The 27,393-nt window shown below is 49.1% G+C and overlaps 1 protein-coding gene across 1 annotated transcript in view; it reads right to left on the minus strand.

Annotated features, from left to right (window-relative positions):
* Positions 1-1,600: 1,600 nt before the first annotated feature.
* The window catches only part of LOC139057647 (nucleolar and coiled-body phosphoprotein 1-like), a 33,753-nt gene continuing 7,960 nt past the window's right edge, over positions 1,601-27,393 (minus strand). Inside the window, exons 2-3 of the mRNA XM_070536251.1 lie at positions 3,180-3,546; positions 1,601-2,316 (exon numbers count right to left, since the gene is read on the minus strand). Coding sequence (XP_070392352.1) covers positions 1,996-2,316; positions 3,180-3,546 — 688 coding nt within the window. The 3' untranslated portion in view covers positions 1,601-1,995. The remainder of the gene's footprint in view (positions 2,317-3,179; positions 3,547-27,393) is intronic.

Below are 27,393 nucleotides of genomic sequence, written 5' to 3' on the forward strand. Positions count from 1 at the left end.
CGCATTGGCTCCACAAAATCAGACAGAGTTCAACAAAAACATTTCACGTTATTCGTCGCAAGCTGGAGCTCGCACTGACGTAGCCCGACAGCTGCATGGTACGTGCAGCCTTGCAGCCACGAATTTTATATCAGGCACAATTTCAGCGGCTGAGTTTGGCACAGCTGGAGACAATTAATCGTTATGCTATGCCTACAATCGCAGCACTACGACGCATCACTCCGATACCAATCTTAAAGGAACATGCCCGGCTCCACACAATTGCAGAGCTAATTTTGCAATGTGAGAAAGCACGTGAAATCAAAAAGCAACTTTTTTCCAGCTGTCGCTGCGTTGCATGCTCATTTTCAACGTGGCTCTCGGATTGACAATCAGTGCTGTCGAATACCTTCGTGGGGAATCACCAGTATTACAACTAATAAGCCAACGAAGACACGACGCAGCGATACAATAGGTATTGTTGAATAACAATTTATCATCGATGCATCATGCGTTAACACCTGCAAAGTCTATATGGATGTTACTATCCTGCCAGATAGCAGAAGGACACCATTCCTCAGTAGTACGCATAATTTCATCAATGGTCACAAGCGTTATTTATCTACGGAAGCAAGCGCTACAGTAATAGAGCTTCAAGCCATCGACGATGTCGTGCAAGATGCCACATCCAAGCTCCTTACAATCAAACAATATATTCACTAATTCTTCAGCGACTATACAAGAACTCAAGAAGTTTTACAAGGCGATGTAAATCTGCGAAACGATACACACTATGAATAGTAAAACAGCTACTTGCGTCAAAGTATATTGGAATCAAGGCCATCCTGCAAACCTTAACAACACTGCTGCTGACCAGCAGGCGCATTGGCCTTCTAACCAAGATCTTCCGTCATGGCATACCCCTCCCAACTCAACGCCTTAATTAAGTCCCTCCAAGTCCGTAACAATTTTCCCCGACCAGACACACACGCTCATATCCCACCGTGTTTCCGCTCCCTCCCCCTTCACCTCACTATAGGGCGAAAGACGTTGTGCTTAGGAGGCTTCGGGCCATGGTGGCCCTTGCCCCGGCTGTGATCCCGACGCGAAACTGGCCGAATTTACCACTGGGTGCTACGTGTCCATACGGTTCAGTCCCAGTGATGGAAGCAGACGCGTACCACCTAATATGGACATGTGCAGGCTTGTAATCTGGACGCTTGCGTCTCCTACCGCAAGCCGGCCTCTGCTACAGTGCCACAACCAACTATATGTCCGCTGGATACATGATAGCAGACTCCACAAAACACTGCTTCGATTCACACACAACACAGGCCTCACAGCACACATATAATACACATATACACGACAAGAATTGTGCCTTAAGGGCAAGCCTACATCGCAAAAAAAAATAAAATAACAAATTGCAACCGAGGCAATCATTTGGGCTCCTTTAACAAGAAAATAAGGGCTTCCACATAATGGTCACGTTGCCACATAATAGCTACATAACTGCCACGATTTTTCAATAGCATTTAGAAAATATTCCATTGCCTCTAAGGACGGTTATCACGGCAACCTTTGATACCTTATGTAAGAATAAGAGGGAAAACAAGCGTAATACGTAAATGACACTGATGGCCGCCAGATTCCTTGAGATTATTCCGGATACGTGCTAAGGCCATACAGAACGAAGCGGTTCTTAAGGATATTCTAAGTAGAGGGTGCGGTTTATTATAACCTTGCGCCAGGTCATGCTCTCAACCATAGTTATGAAAAAATGCGCATTGTTGATCGCAATGAGTTCCCAAGCTTTCGCCGTACTGGTCAAAGAAACATACGTGAACACTTGAAAACGGCAGTCTAAAGTCCTCATCACAGCGTAAGCTACCTGAGCCATCAAGCTACTCGTCATAATAAAGCTGAATAATACTAATGATCACCGCATTATACATGAAGTAGCCGAGTCACCACTGGTCTCGAACTCAGCTATCGTTACACGCAGGTGTCGTGAGCCTATCGACCGTCGTTCGACAGACCAGGCCTAGGCGCAGGCCACCGCAGCACTCCGCAGCGGTTCATCGGTGCCATGGCGCTCCGACGCGGTTCGCACCCGAAGGCTTCGGCAAAGCGCGCCATCTGCCGGAGGGGCAGGTTGACTCGCTGCTCGGCCGGCAGTCGACGCCAGGCGCTGTACTCGTGTGCGCGGTGAGTGCGGTCGCTGTGCTCGCAGTTGTCGAGCGCGTAGTACAGGAAAAACAGCTGGTCGGCCGAAACATTGGCGAGGGAAGCGAACCGGAAGTTGAGTCGCCAGATGAGATCGACGCGAAGCATATCCTGCAGCCAGTAAGAGAGGGCAGCAAAGGTGGACAGTGAGCGCAGTCACATGTCGATAATACGAGAGAGGCTGATATGAATTTCCGTATGATGCGAAATTTGAAAAAGTCCTGGCCAAAATCCAAATGGATCGTGGTGTTCTATCAAGCAGCTGTTAAGGGCAGCTTTTAAGTCACTCAGAGACTCCTCCTTCTTTTTGATGAAAAGAAAGTATTATTGTATTTTGCAATTCGTTCTGTCACGCGATTACTCAAACACTCTAACGCGCCGAGATGGATGATGCGAATGTCTGAGCCGCGTACATGAGGAGCAGTCACTGCGGCGTGTGTAGTGAACACTGGGAACTCAAATGAAAGAAAGAGCACTAAGCGTTACGCATACAGGAAACAAACCACGACATTGTGGAAACAAAGGTCCAGAAAGCCATTTGAGGACTTCTTCAACCCAAATTAATTACCATAACTAATCCAGAATGACTTACTTTCACTTCGATGAAAAAAAAATATGAAAGAAAGACTGTTCTGTGGTCGTGACTGAGTTTTACAGGGCGGACGCTTTCTATACAGACCGCGATCGCATGCTTATACACCCGCAAGTCCGGTACTTCAACTGCATAGCAGTGCACTACAATTATATCTAGCTGCCGCCAGTTATACAGAATGCCATGTACTGAGCACAGGGTGATCACAACACAAACTGTACGCGTTTACTCACAGCCTTTCTCCAGCGCAAGCTGCAGATTTCGAAATTTTTGGAACTTAGTCAACCGCAAATTGAATTTAGTGTAAACCTTAGGGGATAAAGAACAACATCGCACACCCAGTGAAAGATCATCCAATATAACCGAAATAGCGAGTGCTCACCTTGAACGCCGCGAAGGCAAGGCCGAGGGCGGCCGTCTGCGCCAGTATGGCGAACCCGGCTTCCTCGCCTTCCCGCCCTTCGCCGTCCCACAACACGTCCGAAGCTCGGAGCTGAAGCTGCGCAGGCAGCGACTGCGCGTCCTTGGCCAGACACTTGCGGAGTCGGACAAGGGATCGCTGCGACTGCTGCGTCAGCGCCGAGGGCACCGAGCACTGGCCGCCCTCCGCGCTTGCCAGCGGCACCAGCGTCCGGAACAGACGCGTGGCTACGCGGGACAGGTGGAAGGCGAGCATCGTGCTGTTTTCGGGAACAGAAGCGTTGACGAGACCAGGGGGAACGTACACAGTCTGCAGGGATTCTTTCAACCTGCGACCGTGAGAACCGCATAAGATTAGGCTGCATTTCCGAATTCGTGCACCGAGCTGAACTGCCCACGGTGTCTTTATTGTTATGTGGAGTACCTCGAGAGCGTCGGCTTGAAGCGAACAAATTTTATCCGGTATATGCGCCCACTCGTGAAGTGATTGCTCCGCTAAACCGTTATTTCTGACAAAGTGACAAGGAGGGAACGTGATATCCCTGCGTAGAGCCGGCTCGGAAAATGCTCCGGTTAATGTTTTGTTTTGTTTTACTTGATTGTTATGATGTAGAGGTCTTGCACAACACTGATCAAACGCTGAAGTGTGACACGAAATCGATGCTGTCGATCGTAATGTTGGTCATATTGGAAGTTGTGCCACACTGTCGCGAAAACTAGAGATATATGATATTACCGATGAACTATAGCTGCGAGCAATGTGGATCGCTCTTTGGGCCGTTTGAACTCAACTTCTTTTCTCAGTGATGTAGCTATGCGTCACTGCGTAATCTTCACATTTCTATACGCCGTTGTCCGACTCCTAAATGAAAGAGCTGTCGAAGGTCGACTGGCAGTGTGATCATTTCGACTGTGCACAACAGTGTGCGGAAGCTTAAGAAAAAAAAATTCATTGGTGAATGACCGGCAAATGCAAGAGAAATGCGTTAGTACTAGGTTGCACGGCTTTGACGTCCCATGTCCGTGATTTATACCACGTTCATCACATTGCAAATCGCGGGCCTTCGTTTGAGGATCGAAGTGCAATGATGATTCTCCGGAGCAGCCGACAGTCAATAGGACTATATATATATATATATATATATATATATATATATATATATATATATATATATATATATATATACGCATGCCCACACGTACACAGAGACATCCTCTTCTAAGCTCTCATCCCCTAAAGAAGGGAATTGCGCTAAAAAAGACACGGACGAGTAAGGACATGGACGGTTACTCGTCCGTGTCCTTTTTAGCGCAATTCCCTTCTTTAAGTATGTACGACCGACTCGCCCAACAACGTGCTCTCTCATCCCCTCTCTACCTCTCCAACGTGACCGATTTCGCATACTTCATGCTGAAGTGACTAGCGCAAGAGTAGACACGGGACACTAAAAAGGCGACAAGGACAAACGCTAACTTCAAACTCGTGTTTATCACAAAAGGGTATGTATATATGCTCTCGCCCACTTGTTCATAATCACTTACAATTCTGCAAGTAAAAATTGGTCGTCTGTATGTGGGAGGCCGCCTTAGGCCTTGGCGAGTTCTTGTTTATTTGTAATGACCAATGTTGACTTGCAGAATTGTAACTAATTATGATCAAGTGCGCGAGAGTATATACACATACCTTTTTGTAATAAAAACGAGATGGAAGTTAGCGCTTGTCCTTGTCCCCTTTTTAATGTCCCGTATCCACTCTTGCGCTAGTCACTTCAGCATGGAATACCAACTAGCCCGGGCTCACACCCTGCTTCGCATACTTCACAGCCACACACTTTTTTTTCTCTGCGACACTCCTAATTCTAACACAATAAAATATTATTCAGCTGTGAACTGGGTCGCTTCAGGCAGCATGCGATCTCAGCATGCTTTGTCCACAAACCTGGGGTGTACTTCGAAGAGGAATCCCGGATCCCTTGGTAAAAGTCGTTGACTTGTTTGGCTCAGGTACATCTCCTGGTACGTCTCCCACGTAGCTAGAATGGCCGGCACGAGCTGAGACTTCCTCAGCCGCCTTCTCGAAGCCAGCAATTTCCGCACATTGTCACAACCCGCGCTATTTTCCGAAGCTTTATCGAACGAAACGTGGACAAACTTGTAGCGTTCCATCTTCTTTTAACGCGATAGCGTTAAGGAGCTCGTGTCGCAGAAAAGCCGGTGTCGTCGGCGTCGGTGTCGGCGTTTGCGGCGTTGACCGTGAGCGATAAATCACGGCAGGCGCTCCATAAATAAAAAGCAACTTCCAAGATTGGCCCGGTGGGAATCGAACCAGGGTCTCCGGAGTGTGAGACGGAGACGCTACCACTCAGCCACGAGTTCGATGCTTCCAAGCGGTGCAAACGCGCCTCTAGTGAATGCGGTGTTGCCTTCGAAACGAGCCGTGGAAAGTTATACTGCGGTGTATATCGGTAATTATGAACATGTAACGTACAGAAGTCACAATTACACGAGTTGCGAAGTGCGTTTCCGCTGCATTTCTTCTGCGCTTTCCGCACACGCAGAGCCATCTTGCGGCAAACACAGAAGACCCCCTCCTCTCAATGTACGGCGCTGCCCCGACAGGAGGCGCGCAACGCGCGCATTGGGACCGCTGCCAGGCGCGTCGCGGGACTCCCTCTCCCCTGACGACGCTTCGCCGTGCTCCCGGTTTAGATTACTATCTATCTCTCCGCCCGTGCCGATCACGACGTTTGGCTGGCGTAGATCGTTTCCCCTCCGAGACACCGAGTTCTTTGCTTCGTTTCGTTCGCTCAGGCGCACGTTTCGTTGCCGCGCCGAACGCTGCGTTGCTCGACGCTCACCGCGTGATAGGTGGGCGCTAAGTCCGATGCGGGGCGCATCGTAAGTGATTGCTGTGCCGTAGCGCATTGTCTTATACCCCTTGGCGGGTCGACGGGAACGCTGTCGCGTCCCACTCTTGAAGGCGAAGCTTAAGCGTCCTCCAATTTTTCCATAAGGCTTAGAGTCTTCTCCGATATCCACGCATAGAGGCGCAGGTTTCTGGAGAAAAAATCTTCCACTTGCAGCAGCCAGAACCACCTGGCCAGAGTAGGTGCTCTCGTCTCAGCAAACATGTTCGCCTGCAGGTTTTCGAGGCAGGCAGGTGCCACAGCCACTGCAAGACGCATACAAAGGAGCCACTTCAAGTCATCCCGCACAACTCGCCCCGTGAATTCGACGCTGAACAGACGCCTGAGGTTCACGAGATGTTCCGGCAGTAGCACGGCCAGGCGAACGAGTAACCGGAAGCCAAGATAGTTGAGGAAATCCTGCGCGCTCAAGTTGTGCGTTAATCGGACAAGCCCTCCAAGAACCACGTCAGAGTTCCCGACTACCACGGTCGTGTTTGGATTGATGTCGCCGCTGAACACGGCAGTGATAAACGTTCGCACGCTGTAGTCTATGTGCTTGAGTTTCCTCACCCGACAAGTTCTCGAAGCCGCTGGTTGGTCACTGACCCTGGCGATGCCTTTGAATACTTCCATGATCTGCGCTGTCAAGTTGGCCGCCATGGTTGTATAATTAAGCTCTGTCGCTGCTTCGCGAATCGCATTCCTAAACATATGTTTTACGTTGGGGCGCGACGCGTCACCGTTGAAGAATAAAGGCCTAGGCAATGTAACTTCCACGATGCTACTCTTTGTAGCTCTTTCAATGCCTACTACAACATTCAAAAGTGCCGGAACACCATATTTTCGCGCCATGATGCCAGCTGTCCGCCATATTTCGAGCGGATCTATGGTACCGTTAAACGGCCACGTCTTTACCGGTAGAGCAGAAAATATTTTGGACTGGAAAAAAGCAGAAGTATGGCGATATGATGACATACACGCCTTGTAAAGGAACCTTGCTGAATTCGCTCCGCCGTTTTTCTTTCGGAGAATGTAGTCTCTGAGGTCCGAAGACATGTATTCATCTATCACTGTATCCACGGACGTCGATACCCCAAGTCCCATGGCAGACAACGGCGTTTTACTTTCCCACTTGCTACACGCATATTCGTAAAAGTTGTCGCACGGTGACGCATCTTTTCTTATCACAGACTTCACGTACGCGGCCTCTTTTAAACAGAAATGAGAGGAGCAATAGTAAGATCAGGATGAAGCTTTGCTAGTCGACGTCGTAGTTATTTCGCTCACCGTTGAGTACCAAAACGTCTGGAACGTTAGACCTATGAACGACGGCTCTGTAGCGTTCCCAGTATTTATATGCAGTATGCGTGTGAGCTCAAGCCGGCGGGCAGGGAAAACTGCGGCAATCCACACAAGGCAAGTTAGCGATACGACCGTGGCCACCACGATTTCGGTATACAGTGTTACGAACTTTGCACCGCTGCACCACGATTACGGCTTTGTGGTCCCGTAGCGCTCGTCACCCGTTTCGTGACAGAGCGTTGGTAGCGAAGACTCCGAGCCTGGCGTCGATGAGAATAACAAAAGGGACTTTATACATTATATACAGGTTATCATACAGGACATGAACGGGTCGGCACTGGGGCCGAGTGCTCACAACAAACGCGACTGTTCTCGCACGACGACGTCCGGCGAAAACGCTTGACACATCTCACCCCAGTCGGGAGCGACACTGTCTCCCGGTGGGTCGGCGGATCCTGTTTTCGAGGCGGCCTCCTCGCCGCTTTATAATCCCCGAGAACCATTGTCACTCAAACGGCCCAATACAAAGTCAGCACACAACCGGTCGTCCGAGGGGTCCAACCAGCGACCGCGCTGGCCACCCGGTTCAAAGTTCGCGCGCGCGGAGACCTCCATGCAAAAGGAGGTGCGGCGCCGGGCTGTCTGGCACACGCTGACACGTCCAAACATGCTGCTCGCCGAGGCTTCTCCCGCAGGACACCGCTGCCTGACGGCTCAGCATCTTGACTTGTGAAGGGAGAATTAGGGCGCTCGCAGGATAGATTCTGCATCTTGCAGATTCGGAATCCGGGCTTGTGGTAATGGCACAACAGCATCCCCGCCCTCAGATAAGGCGCCGGGAAGACGAGCTGCCTCCACGTGGCTCGGATGCCGGGCGCGCACGTTCGTCAGGCTCGTCCAAGTTCACGTCCAGTGTCGGGACGCCAGGTAACTTCACATGCCCAGGTCCGACTCGCCAGGACAGGAGCTCTGCTCACCGCGTCGTCGCCAAGGCACCTTGACCAGCTCCGCTCGGGTCGTTCCTAAGACCTTGCTTCTCGCCACTGGTCCCGCTTGGTCGTTCTGCAGCTTGCAAAACCGACCGGCAAAAGGCAACACCCAACTCGAACAAGTGCCCTCTGTCTCCCGTCAAACACCAGACAAGGCCATAATCCAAATCAACCTAACTAAATCGCTATCCCCTTTTGCTCCCGCTGCAACAAGAGGCAGGTGTACGATCTAGCACACAAGGCTCAAACAATCAGTTTTCAAATTAACAACCCACCAAAATAGAAACAATTAATAATCAGCAATAATAATGACAAATAGAATGGTCCCCTTGAAATCGCTTTGGACCGAAAACATACTACTGAGGAAGCAAATGAGGTCATTCATTTTTCCCGGCGATATTTTCGCGGAATCCGAAGCTGCTTATATTTGCGACCCTGCTTATCCGTGTAGCGGCGGTACAATAAGCCAGATTCTTTGCCAAATGAAACCCTCTTTTTTTTCACTCCCCGTTTTACGCTCTTCCTCAGATCGGCTAATGAACAGTCTTCCTGTTGCTCGCGAATCCGAGTTTCCCTTTCAACTGCAGCCTGCTCCTGCCAGCTGGCGGAAACCGGAGCGAGTGTGGAGCCCGCGTCGCCTAATTGCGGCGTCGCGTCTATATCGCGGCTAGCACTGCACGCGTCACTCCCACTCACCTCCAGGACCCGCTCGCCTAGGCCAGCCTCCGAGCTCTGCCTCTCCCGTGACTGCTCGCCACTCAAGTTACCCTGATCGGTCCCTGTACCGCACCGCTGTTCGCTCACCGACGCTAAGTCAAGTTCCCTCGACAGCGGGCGCGCTTTGGATCGCGTGGGGGCCATGTACGCCACGTCGGCAAAGAATGATTTGCCGTGATCCCTCAGCAGCTGCTCCGAGCTATTTGAGAAGAGGTAGGAAAATTGCTCCGGGAGGGCGGCTGACACAGCGGCTTCGGTGTTAAGTTTCCCAAATTCTCCTTCAATGATAACCGTTGCGATCGGTAAACAGACACTCTCCTTCTCGGCCACTTGCCGTATCCTAACGCACTCTCCCGTAAAATCACTCGAGGAGACGAAAGACGGGTGAACAACGTCCATAGTTGCTGCAGAGTCCCGCAGTGCTCGGCACTTCTTGCCGTTTACCTTAATTTCCTGCACATAGGGCTCCAATAGACGTATGTTCTTGTGAGTTTCCTGTATCGTTGCAAAAGCAATTCTCTCTGGGCAGCTTGCAGCGATGTGCCCTTGCTTTTTGCAATTGTAGCAGGTTAACGGTTTCCGTTTTTCAAAAGAACGCGTCATTTCGTTTCGCTGTTTCGGACCATCGGCATCATTCTGAGATGCATTCTGTCCTTCCCTTACAGTTTCTTTGGTAAGGGATTCGTCGTCCCGAAACTCGCGACGCGTGATTTGCTTCCGTTCGTCGGACTTCCCGGAAAACCAATCTCTCCTATCAGCTTTTTCTACGCGCACTGCCTTGCTGTGCAAGCTGCGGCGTGTGTAATACTCTTCCGCTAACTCTGCTGCCTTGTTTAGCTTAACATCCTTTAGCCTATCTTGCAGCCAGAGCCGGACATCCTCATCAATGCAACGGTAGAACTGCTCCAACGCGATGCATTCGACAATTTTGTCGCGGTCGTCGTAAACCTCTTCGCCCTTCAGCCATTCCACCAGGTCGGCTTTTAGACGAAACGCGAAGTCAACATTCGACTCCTTACCCTTTTTTGCATACCGGAACCTCTGCCGGAAAGCTTCGGGCGACAATTTGTACTTCCGCAGTAGCGCTTCCTTCACATCACTGTAGCTCTCAAACGCCTCTTTCGATAAGCAAGTTATTACGTCTGATGCCTCCCCAGGAAGCAACGCTAACAGATTCTGTGCCCAAAGGGATCGCTCAATGCTATTCCGTTCACACACGTGCTCAAATTTCACGAGGTATTTGGCCATATCCTCTCCGACGACAAAGGGTGGAAGTTGATCGCGTATTCTTGGAACATCAGAAGTGAGACTAGGCGCTGGCGAGCTATTTCGGGTCTCCAACTCTTTCATTTTAAGCTCGTGCTCACGAATCTCTCTCCTTTCCTCCTTTTCCTCCTCGCGACGTTGCTGTTCTCTCCTTTCCTCCTTTTCCTCTTCGCGACGTTCCTGTTCTCTCCTTTCCTCCCTTTCCCGTCGTTCATTTTCCTTCCTTTCCTGCTCGCAACGTTCCTTCTCCTCCCTTTCCCGACGTTCATTGATATCCGCCCAGGCCTCAGCGGCTTCCTCAGCCGTTACGTCCCCGGTCCTCATGACCTCAAGGATCGCATTCTTTCTTTTGGTTGAGCCCAACTCAATGCCCAACTCCTCACAAATTTTGAGAAGTTCCTTCACCTTGTACTTCTCCATCGTTCACACTGTCCTCCTGCTGCTTACCCTTTTTGAATATACCTGCCGTACGCTACTATAACACTACTAGTAAGACATATGCAAGTATTTCACACACTGCCCTGTTTACCCCCTCAGCATCCCCTGGTTTTCAAAACACTCTTACTAGGCTTGAAACACACAAGGTTATCACAATGCAACACCAAATCCTTCCCTAAGCTACTATAACCTGTGTCAGAGAAAGTCTGGTGTTTGAGGTAAACTTCAGGCACTCACCGCGCCGAGGTAGCTGATGCCGGTCAATCCCGTAGCTGCCATCCAGTGTTACGAACTTTGCACCGCTGCACCACGATTACGGCTTTGTGGTCCCGTAGCGCTCGTCACCCGTTTCGTGACAGAGCGTTGGTAGCGAAGACTCCGAGCCTGGCGTCGATGAGAATAACAAAAGGGACTTTATACATTATATACAGGTTATCATACAGGACATGAACGGGTCGGCACTGGGGCCGAGTGCTCACAACAAACGCGACTGTTCTCGCACGACGACGTCCGGCGAAAACGCGTGACACATCTCACCCCAGTCGGGAGCGACACTGTCTCCCGGTGGGTCGGCGGATCCTGTTTTCGAGGCGGCCTCCTCGCCGCTTTATAATCCCCGAGAACCATTGTCACTCAAACGGCCCAATACAAAGTCAGCACACAACCGGTCGTCCGAGGGGTCCAACCAGCGACCGCGCTGGCCACCCGGTTCAAAGTTCGCGCGCGCGGAGACCTCCATGCAAAAGGAGGTGCGGCGCCGGGCTGTCTGGCACACGCTGACACGTCCAAACATGCTGCTCGCCGAGGCTTCTCCCGCAGGACACCGCTGCCTGACGGCTCAGCATCTTGACTTGTGAAGGGAGAATTAGGGCCCTCGCAGGATAGATTCTGCATCTTGCAGATTCGGAATCCGGGCTTGTGGTAATGGCACAACAACAGCAACCTCTCCGGCTTTCCTGCAATTCTCGATGTCGCGTAAGGCAACGGTGAATCTTCCACTACGGAAGCACAAACTCCGTTCAATTCGACTGTCTTTCCGCCCAGCAGTTCATAGTTGCACACTGCTTTGGCAGCTTGACTGCCCACGTGCTGACGTTCGCTGACGTCCAAATAATGAGTAAGTGCAGTCTCTCGAAAGACAAGCTCACCTTTTCTCGCAATAATAGCGGCAGATTCATCACAGTGATCTTCATCATAAAATATTTCTGGCTTTTCAGCTTCCTTCGTTAAGCTTGCTGATAGTAATGTCGGAACATCATATGTAGCGCTGTTATCACATTTTGTTTCGAGGACCATTGAATAAATATCAATTTTATTGGCTTCTATGCTGTCAGCATTGTTTTCAACAATAGGCGTTTTCAGCACGGTTGTTTCACTGGCCCGCGTTGCTTGATGAGCAAGCGAACAGTGCTCCTCTGCATTGTCTTCGACTCCCTTCCGTTCATCAGTGGCAGCCGGAGTTTTATTCGGCGCCGTTTTATGCTTCACACGATCCTCATTCAGAATGGCGCATTCAGTTTTGGGTTGTTCACTCCTCGTGTTGACCGGCTCACCCTCTGCTCCTTCTTCAGGCAGCTTTCGGGGGCAAGAAACCACTTCCCGTGGTGGCTGCTCCTTTGTCGCATTGCGTTCCTTCTTCGAAATGTAGATTGTACGCGGACGCGGTACCGGACGCCACGCTCCATCTCTCGTAGGATGCTCGCATAAACTTCCTCTACGAGCTCCCACGTCCCGAGACGCTGAGACCCGCACACATACAGGAACATCTGGCTTGAGCCCATCGTCAAAACTCTGGATACCGTGTGATGCGTCGTCCTTTTTATAAGCAATCCGATCCAGTACAGTCGTGGAACCCCTCGTCGTTGCAGCTGTCATTATACGTGGAAGATTATATAGCCCGTAAGAAGGCTTCCCAGAATGCGAGGGCTTACACAAAGTGGTGAATTCAACGCCCTTAACTGCATGGGACGGAGTCTGTCTTGCTTGCATTTCGTGCACACTGAACACCAACTGCTGTAATCCACCATGCGATGACTTGACTTTGTTTTTCGGCACTTCACAAAGCACAGTCGACGGATCCAGGCCAGCTGTTACAGTCCGAAAATGGTTTGTTTCGCTTCGCATTTGCGGCGGTTGTTTCGAATGGGAGGGTCGATACAGGACAGTGTGGCTCTTAGCACGCAGTGATGTCCGTCTTAAATATGCGTTCTCACGGGTGAACGAAGTGGTGATCTTATCGGCGGGCTGCCCCTTTAGGTGTAGGGACGACCCTACGTCAGCGTTTCGTGCCCGCGTTGATATCATCGTGTCGTGGATCTGATGACTGCTTGCAGCCACCAACCCATATCCACACGCACTGCTTTGCGAAGTGGCACCAGCAGGACTGCAGCGCCCGTATGGACGACATAGTATGTGATCTTCTATAGGCGACCAGGACGATAACGTTTTTGTGCTCCCCGTGATTTTGATGTCACTTTTGGGGGCACCCATGATCACGCCAATATCTGTCTTCTTTTCACGCCAAGTGTCGATTCTGTGTGCGGTCGGCGTCTCGTCTGTTTGCAACATACGTTGCGCGCGAGACTTATTTTGGTACCGAGAGTCTGAAGCGGAAACTAAATAAAATTTATCCTCGTCTGCGTCTATTTTGAATATTCCCCCCTCACCTCGCAAGAAACTATCGTTTCCGGAGGCGGTAGGTCTCGGGAATCCGGCTTCATTTTTTGGGTCCTCACCAGTTTGCAGGAGCGCACGTTGGAGCAGTCCACTTGCTTGCTCTGCATTAGCGGCGTTGGAAGCATTGCGGTTGAGACGCGCTGCTTCGGAATTAGCAAATCTCTTGCTGGTCGACCCTGGCGCCTCGGACATTGTCTTCGCTGGTTCGCGACGCTGACGTGAGCATGCAGCTCTATACTTGTGCCCTGTACCTGTAGATTCCAGACGAAGAAGGTGGCCTTGTGCAGCTAATGCATCGGCAGCAAATTTGCTGTTGTTTACCATCCGATTGGAGCCGTCTGCCGAGGAGAGCCTCGTGAAAGTTCCGCTCCATGGAGGCGGCCAGACCGCGTTTTCAGTAGAGCACGGAATAGAAGCGGACCACGGGTCAGTGCTGAGTGCCAGGTACAGAAGGGTCACTGGGCTGGGTTTGACGACAGTAGCTTGTTGCGTGGCCCTTTCGCAGTCCTTCACGAAATGGCTCGCAGAATACCTAATTGCATCCGCTCCCTCGCCTACGCACGCGGGCACGCCCACAGGCGGCGCCTTCAAGCGTCCGCCCACCGCCATACGCGGGCTGATGCCGAATATCAGGGGTGCTATGCAGGATGCCCCGAGTTTCTCGTTCACCCGAGTTTTGCCCGAGTTTGCTCGACGGCAGTCAGTGAACGGAGATAGCGCGCAACGGGCCGAAGGTGCAGGCAAAAAATATGTAGACAGAAAGTCGCGTATGACAACATGAGCGCACCCTGCGCGGCACGCTGCTTCCACGTTTCAAGCGCAGAAGGCTGCACAACGAAACGCGCCAGCGCCGCGTATTGTTATCAACGGATTATCGCAACTTAGCGATACCGTGACTGCCCCGCTGTCTGTCAGCGCACTTGCCGTGAGCCGTTTGCCACGCCTTTCCCGGGCGCGTCAAGGGCGTGCCTCATCTTTCGGGCGCTATCTATCTATCCTCCATCGAATGCGAACGGGGTACATGCGGCGCATTCTTGCACCTACACTTTCACTCAAACGAATACGTTAAAATGCGACAAATAAAATAACGCACATTTTTATTTCTTTAGGTATCTGTTTTTCGTTTTCAATGCTAGAAATTTGTGATGATAAACGGAGATCGAGCAAATTATTAAATTTTGCACATCTTGCCGTGAGTGGCGACAGGGAGGCGAAAGCTTAGAAGCGGTACATTGAAACGGGTCGCACGCACGAGGGCGTTCATACGGTGATAAGTCGCCTAGGGGCGCTGCAGTGCTATTCTCAATAAAGTCGGTCATGATCCATGGAGGGTCATGGCCACTCTTTCTCTATTAGGGGAATAGAAACGCAGCGCCGCGGTACGGCTGTTCATCGCAGGCGCTTCACTAGGCTATTAAGGCCCCCGCTTTACCAACTAAAAACGACACAACAGCTGTCGCTGTAAAATGGCGGTATGTTATTTTAGAGTGCGTAGTGTCGCAGTTCAGTGAAAATGTACCAGTTTATCTTTGTGCACGAAGCCTTTGCGATACATTGCGAAACGTGCGTGCTTCCCCAGCGACAGAATTCATCGCTTGTCATCGCTTGCCCAGTGAAGGCGCCTCTGAGCGCACGTACGCAGTATATGAGTGTGTTGTGCAGTCGAAGGTGCTTGCGGATTACCTCTGCTGGAGCCAGCAGCGATCGCAGATGGATATCGTAACGACACCGCAGCACTCGCATTTTGGCAGGTGAGGACTCTTGTGTGCAGTTATGAAATCAGATTTCGAACGGAGAGATGTGTTGGAACTGTTGAGTGCGCAGTGCTTGTGATGAAGAAATGTCATTGCACTGGGCCTAGAAGAGCGAGCGATTCTCGGACGCTGATCGTGTTTACGACGTTGTGGCTCCGTTTCATCACCGATGACAGAGCAGCTATCTGAAACGACTGCTGCAATAAGCCTTCCTCAGCATCGTCGTCCCCCTCGACGCCTTGCAAGCACCTACAGTGACGTGCCGATAATTATTTACTGTGCGCTACGCGCCGCAATGCAGGCAATGAAACCGTGTTGTGCGGCCATCTCAGCCCGAGAAGATGTGTGCCAGCGACAGTCAACGCTTTGTTTTCGATAGTGGTGCTCAGTACATCACCGATGACAGTGCGTTGTGCGTGTTTTATGTCGGCGGTCAAGATTGTTGATGCCTCTCAGCTCGACACCGCGTCGCTGTTGCCGGCAGATAAGTTGGGCGTGGCCCAACTGTAGTGGGTGCGCGCGCAATAGTTACATGCCTCGCGCGGGGCGTGACCTCTGGTTTTGATTGACAGGCGAACTCGTGCTAAACTCGTACATCGCGAAACCCCCTCCGAGTTCAACTCGGGAACATGGCGGCGGCAGCAGCAGCGGCAGCGGCATTGCATCCAGCGGCAGCAAGCGTCAGTATGACCGTCCGGACCCGTTCACCTGCATGACCGGCGGGGAGTTTCAGCGTCATTTTCGCCTGTCGAAGACATCAGTGTGCTGGCTGTGTGACGAGCGAGGCGAAGACTCTCGTCTGCGGTGACAGCGTGGCGGGCTTCATTCGCTCACCGTCTTAGAGCAAGTCATCTGTGCCCTCCGTTTCTACGGGACTGGGAGTTTTCAGGGAAGCGTCGGCGCCGAGCGTTACATCGGACGCCATCAAACTACTGTTAGCCACTGTGTCAGAGATGTGTCTGACGCGCTTATCGATGCGGCAGTGCGTAAGCGGTGGCTAGCTTTCCAGAATACTGCGGCGGAGCGGGCATATATAAAAGAATGCTTCCCACTTCGTGGGAACATTACGAACGTAGTCGGGTGTGTCGAAGGAACGTACGTAGGAATTAAGGCGCCTTCAATGTCAGCGTTACTGTGATTAACAGACTTTTTCGCTGGTTGATCACTTTTTGTCGATTGTTCTATTTATCTGTCAGGGTGCCTTCCAAATGGCTCACTTTCTTGGGAAAGGGGTTAAGTATAAATAGATAAATGGATATCACTAATTGTGTGAAGTAACCTATGAATCCTAATCTCATAAAGAACTTGGGGTTCTTCATTGGTGAAGTTACTAAGTATGCACAATGCTGAATTTTGGTCATGCGTAATCTATCGGCCGCACTATGAAACAGCGAGGCATTGCACAATTTGTTGCAGCGCGAGATGTGGATGTTGCGCCAAGCCGGTTGTGCCTATGCATTTGTGGCGAAATGAAAATGCATTGAGAATCTTAGTGTGTTGGCTTGCATGAAGAAAATACTTCAGATTGTTTGCTCTGTTCACTGTCGATGCATGTGCCAGAGGTTCAGTGCATCTTCTTTTTTTTTTTGGGGGGGGGCGGCGTTATTTTGGATGGATAAATTGTATATTTTCGTCTCATAATGGGGCTCTAATTCTTAAGCATTAGAACAATGCACATCCGATACTCTGCAGAACTCTCTGTACGTGAAGATGTCATGAACCACCAAGGCATTATTACATATCGGGAGAAGTGGTGCAGATGCCAATGAAAAGTGGGTCTTTAACCTACCATGATAAAAATAAAACTTGCAGAGCAAATAGACCATTTGTACAGCTTTAGAGCAATAACTACACAAAACGTGATATGCCCAAACGAGTAAACACTTGCCGCATTGCCAAAGTAGGCTGAGCGACATGCAGCATATGTTGGCATTGAACATGTCTCGTAACTGTTATTTTTATTGTAAGCCCTCGCTGTCACACCTTTCCCTCCAGCACTCCCTTTACTGAAACGTGGCACTGTCTTTCCATTGGTGTCATGATGATAATGGTAACGGCGGCAGCAAGGCTCGTTAATGCTTGCCTCTTTGATTCCTGTGAGTTTAGTGGTAAAGAATATGGCACGTTCATACATACAGCTGTGCTGCAAAATTTAACATTTGTGATTTTTTGGAGAACTAATTTGTGTTGGGAAATTTCAAAGATGTGCACCATTGTGGCCTAATAACTAGAGCATTGGTGAGGTTGAAGACGGTGTATTGGTATAGAAGCTTGAAGTTTAATTGCACAACAATTCGACGGGGCACAAAGAGAAATACACACAGCAGAATGCTTTGCTGTGTGTGTTACACTCCTTTGTGTGCCGTTGAATTGTTGTGCGATCCAACTTAAAATAGAGCATGGGGCTTCTTTGGTGCAGGACCGAGGAAGTGTGAGCTATTCGACAACATGCCAGTGCCTTGCCACACACTTATGGAAGTCGGAAGGTTTGCAAACAAAGCTTTGGTTTCAAATCCACCTGCTCATGTAATACAAGCGCTGATTGAAAGAACCATCACACAAAAATAATGGTGAAATCAATGGCCTGTGAAAAGTGTAATTTGTATATAGATACTGTTGACATAATAGGTGCCATACCGGTGCCATAATAGGTGCCATACCGGCCTCAAAATTGTACTGGACAGAGCAGTTTGTTTCCTATGTGAAGCTCGACCTCCCATTACATGCTGTGCAAATAACCAAGCTCAGTTTGTTTTGACGTGCTACACAACATTCAGTGTAATCTGTTTTTGATTCTAAAGAAGTGCCAAACACCACCTCTTTTTCAAGGACGTCATGGGAATATTTGGCGAGACCTTTTTCAGCCCCTCATAATGGAAGTGTGGCCAGCCAGCTTTGCTTGGATGCCTTTATAGATTTCTGCTCCTGATCATTGTGTGCTATCAAATTGCAGAAGCCTATGCAACTGGTGCAAGGCATTACGTGTTTCTATAGTCGGATACAACTTTAGGAGGCTGCGGAATCTGCACTTTAAGGCAGGTGAACACAAGCCTGCACCAATGGGCACGCGCTCGAGACTGATATCGTGCCGCCAGACAGACTAATATTGCTCGTTGGAGAGGGACTATTTCTTTAGACGTGTAGGCAATCGGCTGCTGCGCTTTGGTCATCTGGGTGGGGCCTCTCCTGTCTTCTGAAGTTTTATCCGACTGTAAAGGATGCTGCTTTTCATACAACACAAAAGGACAAAGTGTACAATTATTTGGCCTATGAAATGGATACATCAGAAGTGTGCTATGCAAGGGCTTAAGATGTGTGAAATATGGTACATGCAATTATAAGACAATGTTAAAGAATATGTGGTATCGAACATGCATGTAATTTGTAAATGCATGGCACATTTGAATTGGGGAGTGTTGCAGTCATATGCACAGTCTATAGGTGATAGCATTATTAAGCTCCTGCTGTTTCCTTTCTTCATTGTGAATTACACACACCGTTCATCTTGTGGCTAATGAACACGCACTGTATTCTTGCACATAGAAAGAACAAACAGCATGATGACGTGTATGCTGCATTAGTGTATTTTTTATTTACATGGTCCAAGAGTGGCACAGGTTGTCTTACGTTTTTGCCTATTTTGAAGGGACACAAAGTGCATGTTATAAGTCTCCTAATATGCACAGCACAATGTTTACTGCAATAATTTTATTCATGTTCCTGAATAATAAACAAAATATTAAACTGAAAGCTCCTTTATAAGGTGCCTTCTGTGGGCTCGACAGGAGAGCAGTGAGGGCACCGATACTACTGTTGTGGAGCAGCCCTCTGGACCTTTGCCACACTCTCAAGAGCACGTGCCTGGCGCTCGCCTACTGCCACCAGGCGGTTGAGTGGCTCCAGCAGCAGAATGTTTTGCTGCAAAAAAGTGTATTGGAATGAATCAGCCACGTACAAACCATTATTTACAAAGAAAAATGCTCGTTGCACTATTAGTACCAAGTGCCCTTAAATGTGGAAGCCTCTAGTGTAGTATGCATAGTAAAACAATGCGTTGGGACAACATTGCTTTATTTTTCAAAACGGGGGTTTTCTTTTTCAGAGCCAATTGTCATGTTGATTAGTGTGCCAGCAGCTGAGGTGGCCCTGCACCTTCACAAGTCTCTACTGTCAGCACCACAAACCTATTTTTGTTCGCTGCAAAACAAATGCCTCACCCTACAATCCCGTCTTATACGAGCTGATTGCATCCTATGCCTACAAACATCATATTCTTGTCCCATTACGCAATTTTCTACCATCCTTGGCTGTAGTTCTCTCTCCTTGACATTCATTCTGTAATGCTTATGTAATCACCTGATATGAATTGGCAACAAGTGATCGAATACGTGCATGGCCTGCCTGCCGATTCCTTTCTTTTTTAATCTCAACTAGCATATCAGTTGCCACGGTTTACTACGCCACTGTCTTCCTGCCTTAATGCTATCTGCAACAATTTTTGTTACTTCGCTTTCTACACAGTCCTTGACATCTCCAGTTTCTTTGTTAACCTCCAGGTTTATGTCCCATATTGCATAACCGGTGGAATGCAATGATTCTAGACTTTTTTTCAAGGATATCGGTAACGTGGCGATCACGATTCGGTAATGCCTTCCATGTGCTGTTCAACCCATGAAATTTTTGTATAAGTTTCCTGCTTTATATCAGTACTTGCTATTGATATTTCACTTGGATAAAGATACTCTTCCATAAATTTTCTAGCTTAATGTCACTCATGAATTTCTGTTGCCTTACCAAGTTAGTGGAGGTTACGTTCATCTATTCCATATTTTCGCGGGCCCACTTGCACGTAAAAGCACGAACACTCATTGGTTCTCACTGCCTTCTTTAAACTGCTGGACATTCAGTTCGTTACTACGAAAGTGACTTAATCCGTGCACTCTTATTATGCTAAATATGAAACAGTAGAAATATACTTATCTGCAGTTTGTCGAAGTCTCCTTCACTGTGTTGGTAGCGAGATCCATCGTCGGTACCACCTCGTCGCTTCGTAGCTATATAGGATGTCTACCTTTTGCCCACACAATGTAATGTTCGTGACGCTCGCAGTCACGCAGAGTGGAGGAACTCGGCGCACTCGCAGAAGCAGCACCGGACAAGTTGTTTCTTCAGCACTTCGCCGTGAACAGTAGGTGCGCGTTGCGATCTGTAAAATCGCCGAAGCTATTGGCAGTCTTACCGGGTGCACGGGAAGATTGCCCACGGAGGAACAGAACTATCCAAGAAATAGTGGCCTTCGTCGAGCCTGATCACTACGTCGCGCACTGCAAGCTCGTTGTACGGGTTTGTTTACACTGGGCCTCCCTGATGCTTAGCCGCCATGCTTGCCCGGTGAATGGATGTGATGACGCCACTACAGCGCTCCCTCGTGGTATAATGCGAAGCGTACTAAATTACAAATTAGTCTAAGACGCATTCAGTGCACATCTCGTAAGCTTCAAAATGCTTCTAAACCACGTTAAAGTAACTAATAATATTGTACTAAATGCATTCGTTTTACAACTTGCTTCTGCATGTAATGCACTCGGTGGAACGACAAACAAGTGAAAGAAGGCACGACCATGCACCGACGGTATGATCACGTGAGCCCCAGTTTGTCGACCGCCCAGAAGGCAACGCCCAAGAAATGATAGCCAGCCAGAGTGAATCTAGATAAACCAATGAAACTGGAGGCTTGTCGAAAGATAAACTGTGTCTCGGTACCATTCGTGCTTTCATTTTGGGGTGTCGCCAGAGCTCGTGAAGATCCCGAGTTTCGCCAAACTCGGCGCATCCTGCATAGCGCCCCAGGTCTTTTTTTATGCTGTTTGACAGACGGCGATTCTTCTTGCCAGCTTTAAGTTTGTCCTTTCCGGCCAGTCTCAGCTCATCGGCAATTTCTCCCGCACCTGTGATATCATCGTGATGCAGCAAGCTTTCCTCCTTCCGAATTTCTTCGCTGTTATCTTGCTCGGAGCTGTTTTGGTCAATGATTGAAAGGCGTTTCTGCCGGGAGGCAACACGACGCGTCGACCATGACACGGTATTGCACTCGGGTATCTTAGGTGCAGCTGCATCCGGGGCCGTGTTCGTCGCTTCATCTAACGTGTTCAATGCTGGCGAGCGGTCTGGCACAGGGTGGCGTTGTTGTCCTGGATGTATCTCCCGATTGCTCAGTGAACTCCTCCTACCTTGGTCAATGGACTTCGGAATAACCTAGAAAGAGAGTAAGGGCGTCATGCAGTGAAATTCACTGATGTGGCTGCATTTCGCACTTCATTTACACCATATCCAAAAGAAGATGCGAAGACCATGCACAAAAACAAACAAGTCAGGAACGTTATACACCGATATTTCGAAAATGCCTGTAACCGCATCACATGTACTAGGGTATCATGCAAGACAAAAAGTAAACAATTATCAAGTCATCCCTCAGCCATTTGATCAATGATAGGCCCACACAGTTAGAGTGCGCACAAACGTTAGTCCGACCTATACAATGTTCGGGCACGTGCGCAACAGAGAAAAAGACTTCTAGCACCTGTAGAATCGAAGGTACTGGGTTCGAGATTATATGTATAGCATGTCCACGTGACTGTCGTTGCACACAAGTCTCAATCCACGAAAACGAAAGCGATGGTGACTACTCCTGCGAAAGCAATTGTCACCTATTTCGCTTGATTTTTGCAACTAATTAATGAACTCCCGAAACCTGAAGTAATGTGCCCTTACTGCACTCGATCGTACTACATCGTGCGCGTAAACTGACCCCATTCGAGAGTACCAGAACTTTCAAAAAGCGACAATAACTACGTGACAAGCTGCGCACAAAAAGACTTACCAACGCTCCACTTGGCCCTGGAGTGACTCTGAATAATACAAAGAGCTACCATTCAGGTGTCGCTCTCTTTACTCGGAAGCACATGATACACACTAAGCAGAACTGCGTGCTTGATTACCGACACTTATAAACATTTATCAGGTCTGCGCGATTGATCAATTAACGTTTTAATAGCGAGTGTATTGCTCGCGATTAATCTGCATGCTGATGACAAGGGTGAAAAAAGAAGCAAGCGTCGGCCCCAATGCGCCCGCTTCGCTTGCTCAGTGGCAATGAATGGAACCACAGGCTGAGTTGCAGTGTCAGGGCCACGGCGGAAGAATAGACTGTTTCCCACCGTGGTCACGACTGAGGCACAGAATCTGCGAGCATGTTTCTCGGGAGTCGTAACAAAAGCCGCACGCGTTTCTTGCGCTTCATTGAAGACAGCGGGACATTTAAATGCTCAATTGAACACCCTTCGCTGTAGCTGGACTTTTCATACGGCTGGTATACGTCTACTCATTCAGGTGTCGCCGACATGATAATAAAGGCAACCCATTCGTATTGAACATTTTGTTTTTGTGATTTTTTTTTCGCCCAAGCTTATCTGTAAAATAAATAGGTCGATCTTTAGCTCATGATCTTACTGAGCCGCAAGCCGACTAGTTGAGTAATATTAATGGTTCCAATTATTGTCGGGTTACATCTTTTTTTATCGATTTCTGATCTTAATAGGTCAGCATAAGAGATCGCACCTAACACTCGAGCGGCCAACACTAGTTGCCTTAATATCCTCGTTTTTCATGGCCATGTTGTCTCACACCAAGAAGGTACATTTTCAAGAATATTCACATAGTCAGACGCAGCCTCGGTTGAACACGCTAGACGTGCTTAATAACATTTTCTTGCCTGGCAATTACTGACACCTTATCTTGTTCTTGTCTACGCGCAAAACAAAAAATTAATGCACCACGTCAATTTGCTCGAGTCAGTACCGTGCGCACAGTTGAACTTTGTGGGCCCAAAAAGATGTTTTTGGTGTGATTAAGACCAGCCGTTTCTCTCCAAATTTGTGGTGACGTACGTACGCCCAATTATTGCATCCAAGGCTACGTCACAATGACATCACACTAGGACACTATAAACACCCAAAACTTCCAATTGATAGGCACACCCCATGCTCATTTTTATATACCATACGTGACCAGAATTTGAACTATGCACAATTCACTTATAGGCGGATTCAAGAGCGGCGTGCGCTAATATTACCGTTGAGGTAATAAAGGCGCCACTACCGTTCTAGTTGGCGGTTTTGAGCTTAATATTTCGGTGCACTTACCGAATCCCAGTTGCTGGGGGCTTAGTCTGTCATAAGCCCAAAGTCTAAAAGTAACCACACCTTTATTCGGCCCGTAGCCTTAAGTTCCAGTTTCTAAATATCCACATAAATGACCACCACATTTCGCCACTTTGGAAACAAACAATCAATTTACTGCACAGTGAAGACGACAGACAGAGTGAATTCGTATTCTTTCCACGATAATCATCCAGTCCAGCCCAATTCAGTATTTCACAGCACGCAGGACGCAATCCGAATTAGACATACAGTCTCGGTGACTGGGTTCACTCGTTGTTATAAGGGTAACAATATTTTTTCACTTTTCAGATTTGATACGCTAGGCTCGCGCCAAGTGCGAGGCGAGGGATGTCACGAAGTATGTGCGTCATAAGCCTATAAAACTGCGGAGAACGTTTCCCATTAGTAGTCAGAAATTATTTTCGCATGCAGACTGCTCACGTATAGCGACGTCGCGTATTCAAAGAAACACGGCCGACACATTGCAACCGTCTGCCATGACTGCAAAATTCGAAATATCACGTCGTTGGCATGGGTAACCGCACACAAATGAATAAAAAAAGTCGACTATATAAATAAAACACAGCAACGTAAGAAAAACGCTTCTATAGGCAGTCTTTGTTCGACCTACGCAGTCTTATATTACCATTCAATAAGCGTTAGGTTGAGGGGCAGGGGGGCGGGGGGCGTATTTTCCTGTTCGATCACTACGCTCAGTGTTGTTCAGACCAACAAAAATGCACGAGTTGTGGAACAAGTTGAAAATATCGTGTTGAATAGTTGAATATCGTGTTGCGCCATCGCGCAACACGAAACGGCCCTTCGCACGAAACGGCCCTTCGCGAGAAGGCGGCAAGGCGACAGCCCGGAATGTGCTGCACAGCTCCGTGCCGACAGAGCCGAGCGTGCGGAGCTCTGCGAGAGAAGACTTGGCCGGAGCCAGTAGACGGCATCGACGCTTGCAACTCCGCAGCGAGAGTCGAGAGGGAATCGCTGATCCTGTTTCACGCTTTAACGCGGAAAGCCTTAACCGATCAAAACAACGTTGTGTTCGACACAACCGTGCGCGAATCGATAAGCGAAAGCCTAAGGCTCTACCCGTCTGAGACCGAATTCAAGACGCTTTTTCGTTCGCAAGTAATTTTTGTCATTAGAGAAGCACCTACGCTAATATTAGGGCCAGCCTCGGAATTTGCTGGAATTTGCTCTTCCCAACAATTTCAGCCCGAAATGCTTTTCTGTATGCGGGCCTTGAAAAGTAAACTATATATAGCTTCTCTAAATAGCTGCGAACACACAAGGGATAACAAAATAGCCTTTTTTCTAATACTGTGTTTTCTCTTTTGTCGTCCTCGGCCTGTTCGACTTTTGTGTATCATTCGCGATTATTCTTACGCAATCAGGGGCTGCATGCGCCCATTGACACGATACACGCGATGGATTAAAAATAATCATAATAAATATTTAAATTCTGGAGCTTTACGTGTCGCAACCGCGAGATCTAAATGTATTTATGAGCCTCACGGTAGCGAGGGATTCCAAATTAATTTGAACCACATGGAGTTCTTTAACGTACGTGCACCTAAATCTGAGTACATAATTTCGCCTGTACACTGAGATATCGGGCACAAACTTCAAGGTTAACAAAGAAGCTTGAGAAGTTCAGAAACGTACAATGAGCGATTAAAAATTGGAGGACGCTTAAGCTTCGCCTTCAAGAGTGGAACGCAATAGCGTTGTCGCACCCCGTTCGCAGCGCCTACTCAAAGGCGCTACGCCAGCCAAACGTCGCGATCGGCACAGATAACCGGGCCCCGACACGCCATGAAGGCGGAAGCGATCATGGGGCGAGTGGCGCGCCACGTGTCGGGGAAGCGCCGTACATTCCGAGGAGGGGGTCTTCTGTTTTTGCCGTAAGATGGCTCTGCGTGTGCGCAGAGCGCAGAAGAAATTTAGCGGAAACGTACTTCGCTACTCGTGAAACTGCGACTTCTGTAAGTTACATGGTCATAATTACCGATACACACCGCAGTATAACTTTCTACTGCACGTTTCTAAGGCAACACTGCATTCACTAGAGGCGATTTTCTCCCGTTCTGAAAAAACGAACTCGTGGCTGAGTGGTAGCGTCTCCGTTTCACACTCGAGAGACCCTGGTTCGATTCCCACCAGCCCATCTTGCAAGATGTTTTTTATTTATGAAGTGCCTTCTGGGATTTATCGCTCGCGGCCAACGCCGCGGACGCCGACACCCGACGCCGACGACACCGGGTTTTCTGCGACACGAGCTCCTTAACGCTTTCGCGTTAAAGGAGAAATGTTAGGCGTCACATTAAGAGGGAACGAGACAGAGGTGTGGATTACAGATCCGTGGGGAGTAGTAGCCCGTATGTTCTTGTTGACAATGAGAAGGACAACTGGACCTGGGCAGGACGTATTGCGTAGAACAGGTAACGGGTGGTCCATAAGAGGTACAGGATCGGTGCCAAGTAAAGGGAAGCGCAGTAGAGGGCGGCAAGGAAATGGGTGGAGTGATGAAATTCGGAAATTTTCAGGAACTTGGAATCAGCTGGCATAGGTCAGGGCTAATTGGAGTTCGCTGGGAAAGAACTCTGTCTTGCAGAAGACATAAAAATAAGCTGATCGTGATGATGATGAATACTATAGTATACCGAGCGTTTTCGCATACGAACTCCGTCGAATTGCGGTACCGGTGCCGTGGTGTCGAACCCACGACACTCAGCTGAGAAGCGCGACAGGGCTACCACGTCGAGTGACGCGCTCGGTCGAAAAGAAAAATGACGTCAGTGTGACTTCAGGGATTCCAAAGTATCGTTTCGAATTTGGGCCGCGTTGGCTGAGTAAAGGTTCCCGAAACTTGCCATGTTTGATATTTGGTTCCTTCAGAACACAATGTAGTCAGTCTGCACCGCTACATAGAATTAGTAGGCCCTAGAAAATGCCATCAAAGTCCATGACGTCACGGCGACCAGGTGCGGGAGCCTCATGGAGGCGTCGCCACCCGTGTTTTGTTGTTGCGCTTTTCCTGGCTTATCCAGCGTCTTATTGTGGTAAGAGTGGCGTTTTCGGTGTCGTATAAAATGTAATTCACTGATGCAGAAGAAATTTTTCTCTTTAGTGTCCGTTTAAGGTCAGACCACACGCACGCTTGAAAGTGCACGCTCACTCCTGGCACCTCCTGGTTAGACGCCTCGGCAGACTTCGCTTCGTATTGAGCTATATACATAGTACGCACGTACGTCATTCAAGGATACTTCGCGACTTCAGGTTTACGGCGGCGCCATGTTGGGGTACCAATAGGCCTATGCCGCACCTGTTGATAAGGTTCCCCAACATCGCGGAAGGTAGCGGAAGCAGACGACAGCAACGGATGTGACGTCAGGTGCATACTATGTATTGATAGTGCATCAACATGCGCAAGTTGGATGTCCATTAGTCAAGCTGGTGCAGTACAAAGCCGGTCAGCACCACGTTGCACAGCCAGACTGGAGCAGGTTAGTGCGAGCGCACACTAAAGCTCTGCCGTGCACGAAGCAAACGCTGCGCAAACGCACTACACTTACGTGTAGCTGCGGTCTACAACGTAGTGTAAATACCGCGGCCAGCGCGGGTCTCCGCGAGGAGTCCGCTGGCTGAGTGCACTGCGGCTCGCTGAGGGTAACCGCGTTTGGCTACGTTTGGTACACGGCAGGCGCCAAACTAGGAAGTAGCGGCCTCTACGTGAACATGCAAAATCAAATTTGACCTGCGCGCCACGCCACAGTGATGTTCAGTATAGGCGCAGCGTTGTGGGCAGGCCCCGCTCCGCGCATTAGCCTTCGCAGTGCAAGCCATTGAAGAAGGAGTGGAAGCACCACGTAGGGCACGTTTGCTTGCCAATGACTA

This window comes from Dermacentor albipictus, chromosome 3, assembly GCF_038994185.2.
Source record: "Dermacentor albipictus isolate Rhodes 1998 colony chromosome 3, USDA_Dalb.pri_finalv2, whole genome shotgun sequence".
Classification (NCBI taxonomy): domain Eukaryota; kingdom Metazoa; phylum Arthropoda; class Arachnida; order Ixodida; family Ixodidae; genus Dermacentor; species Dermacentor albipictus.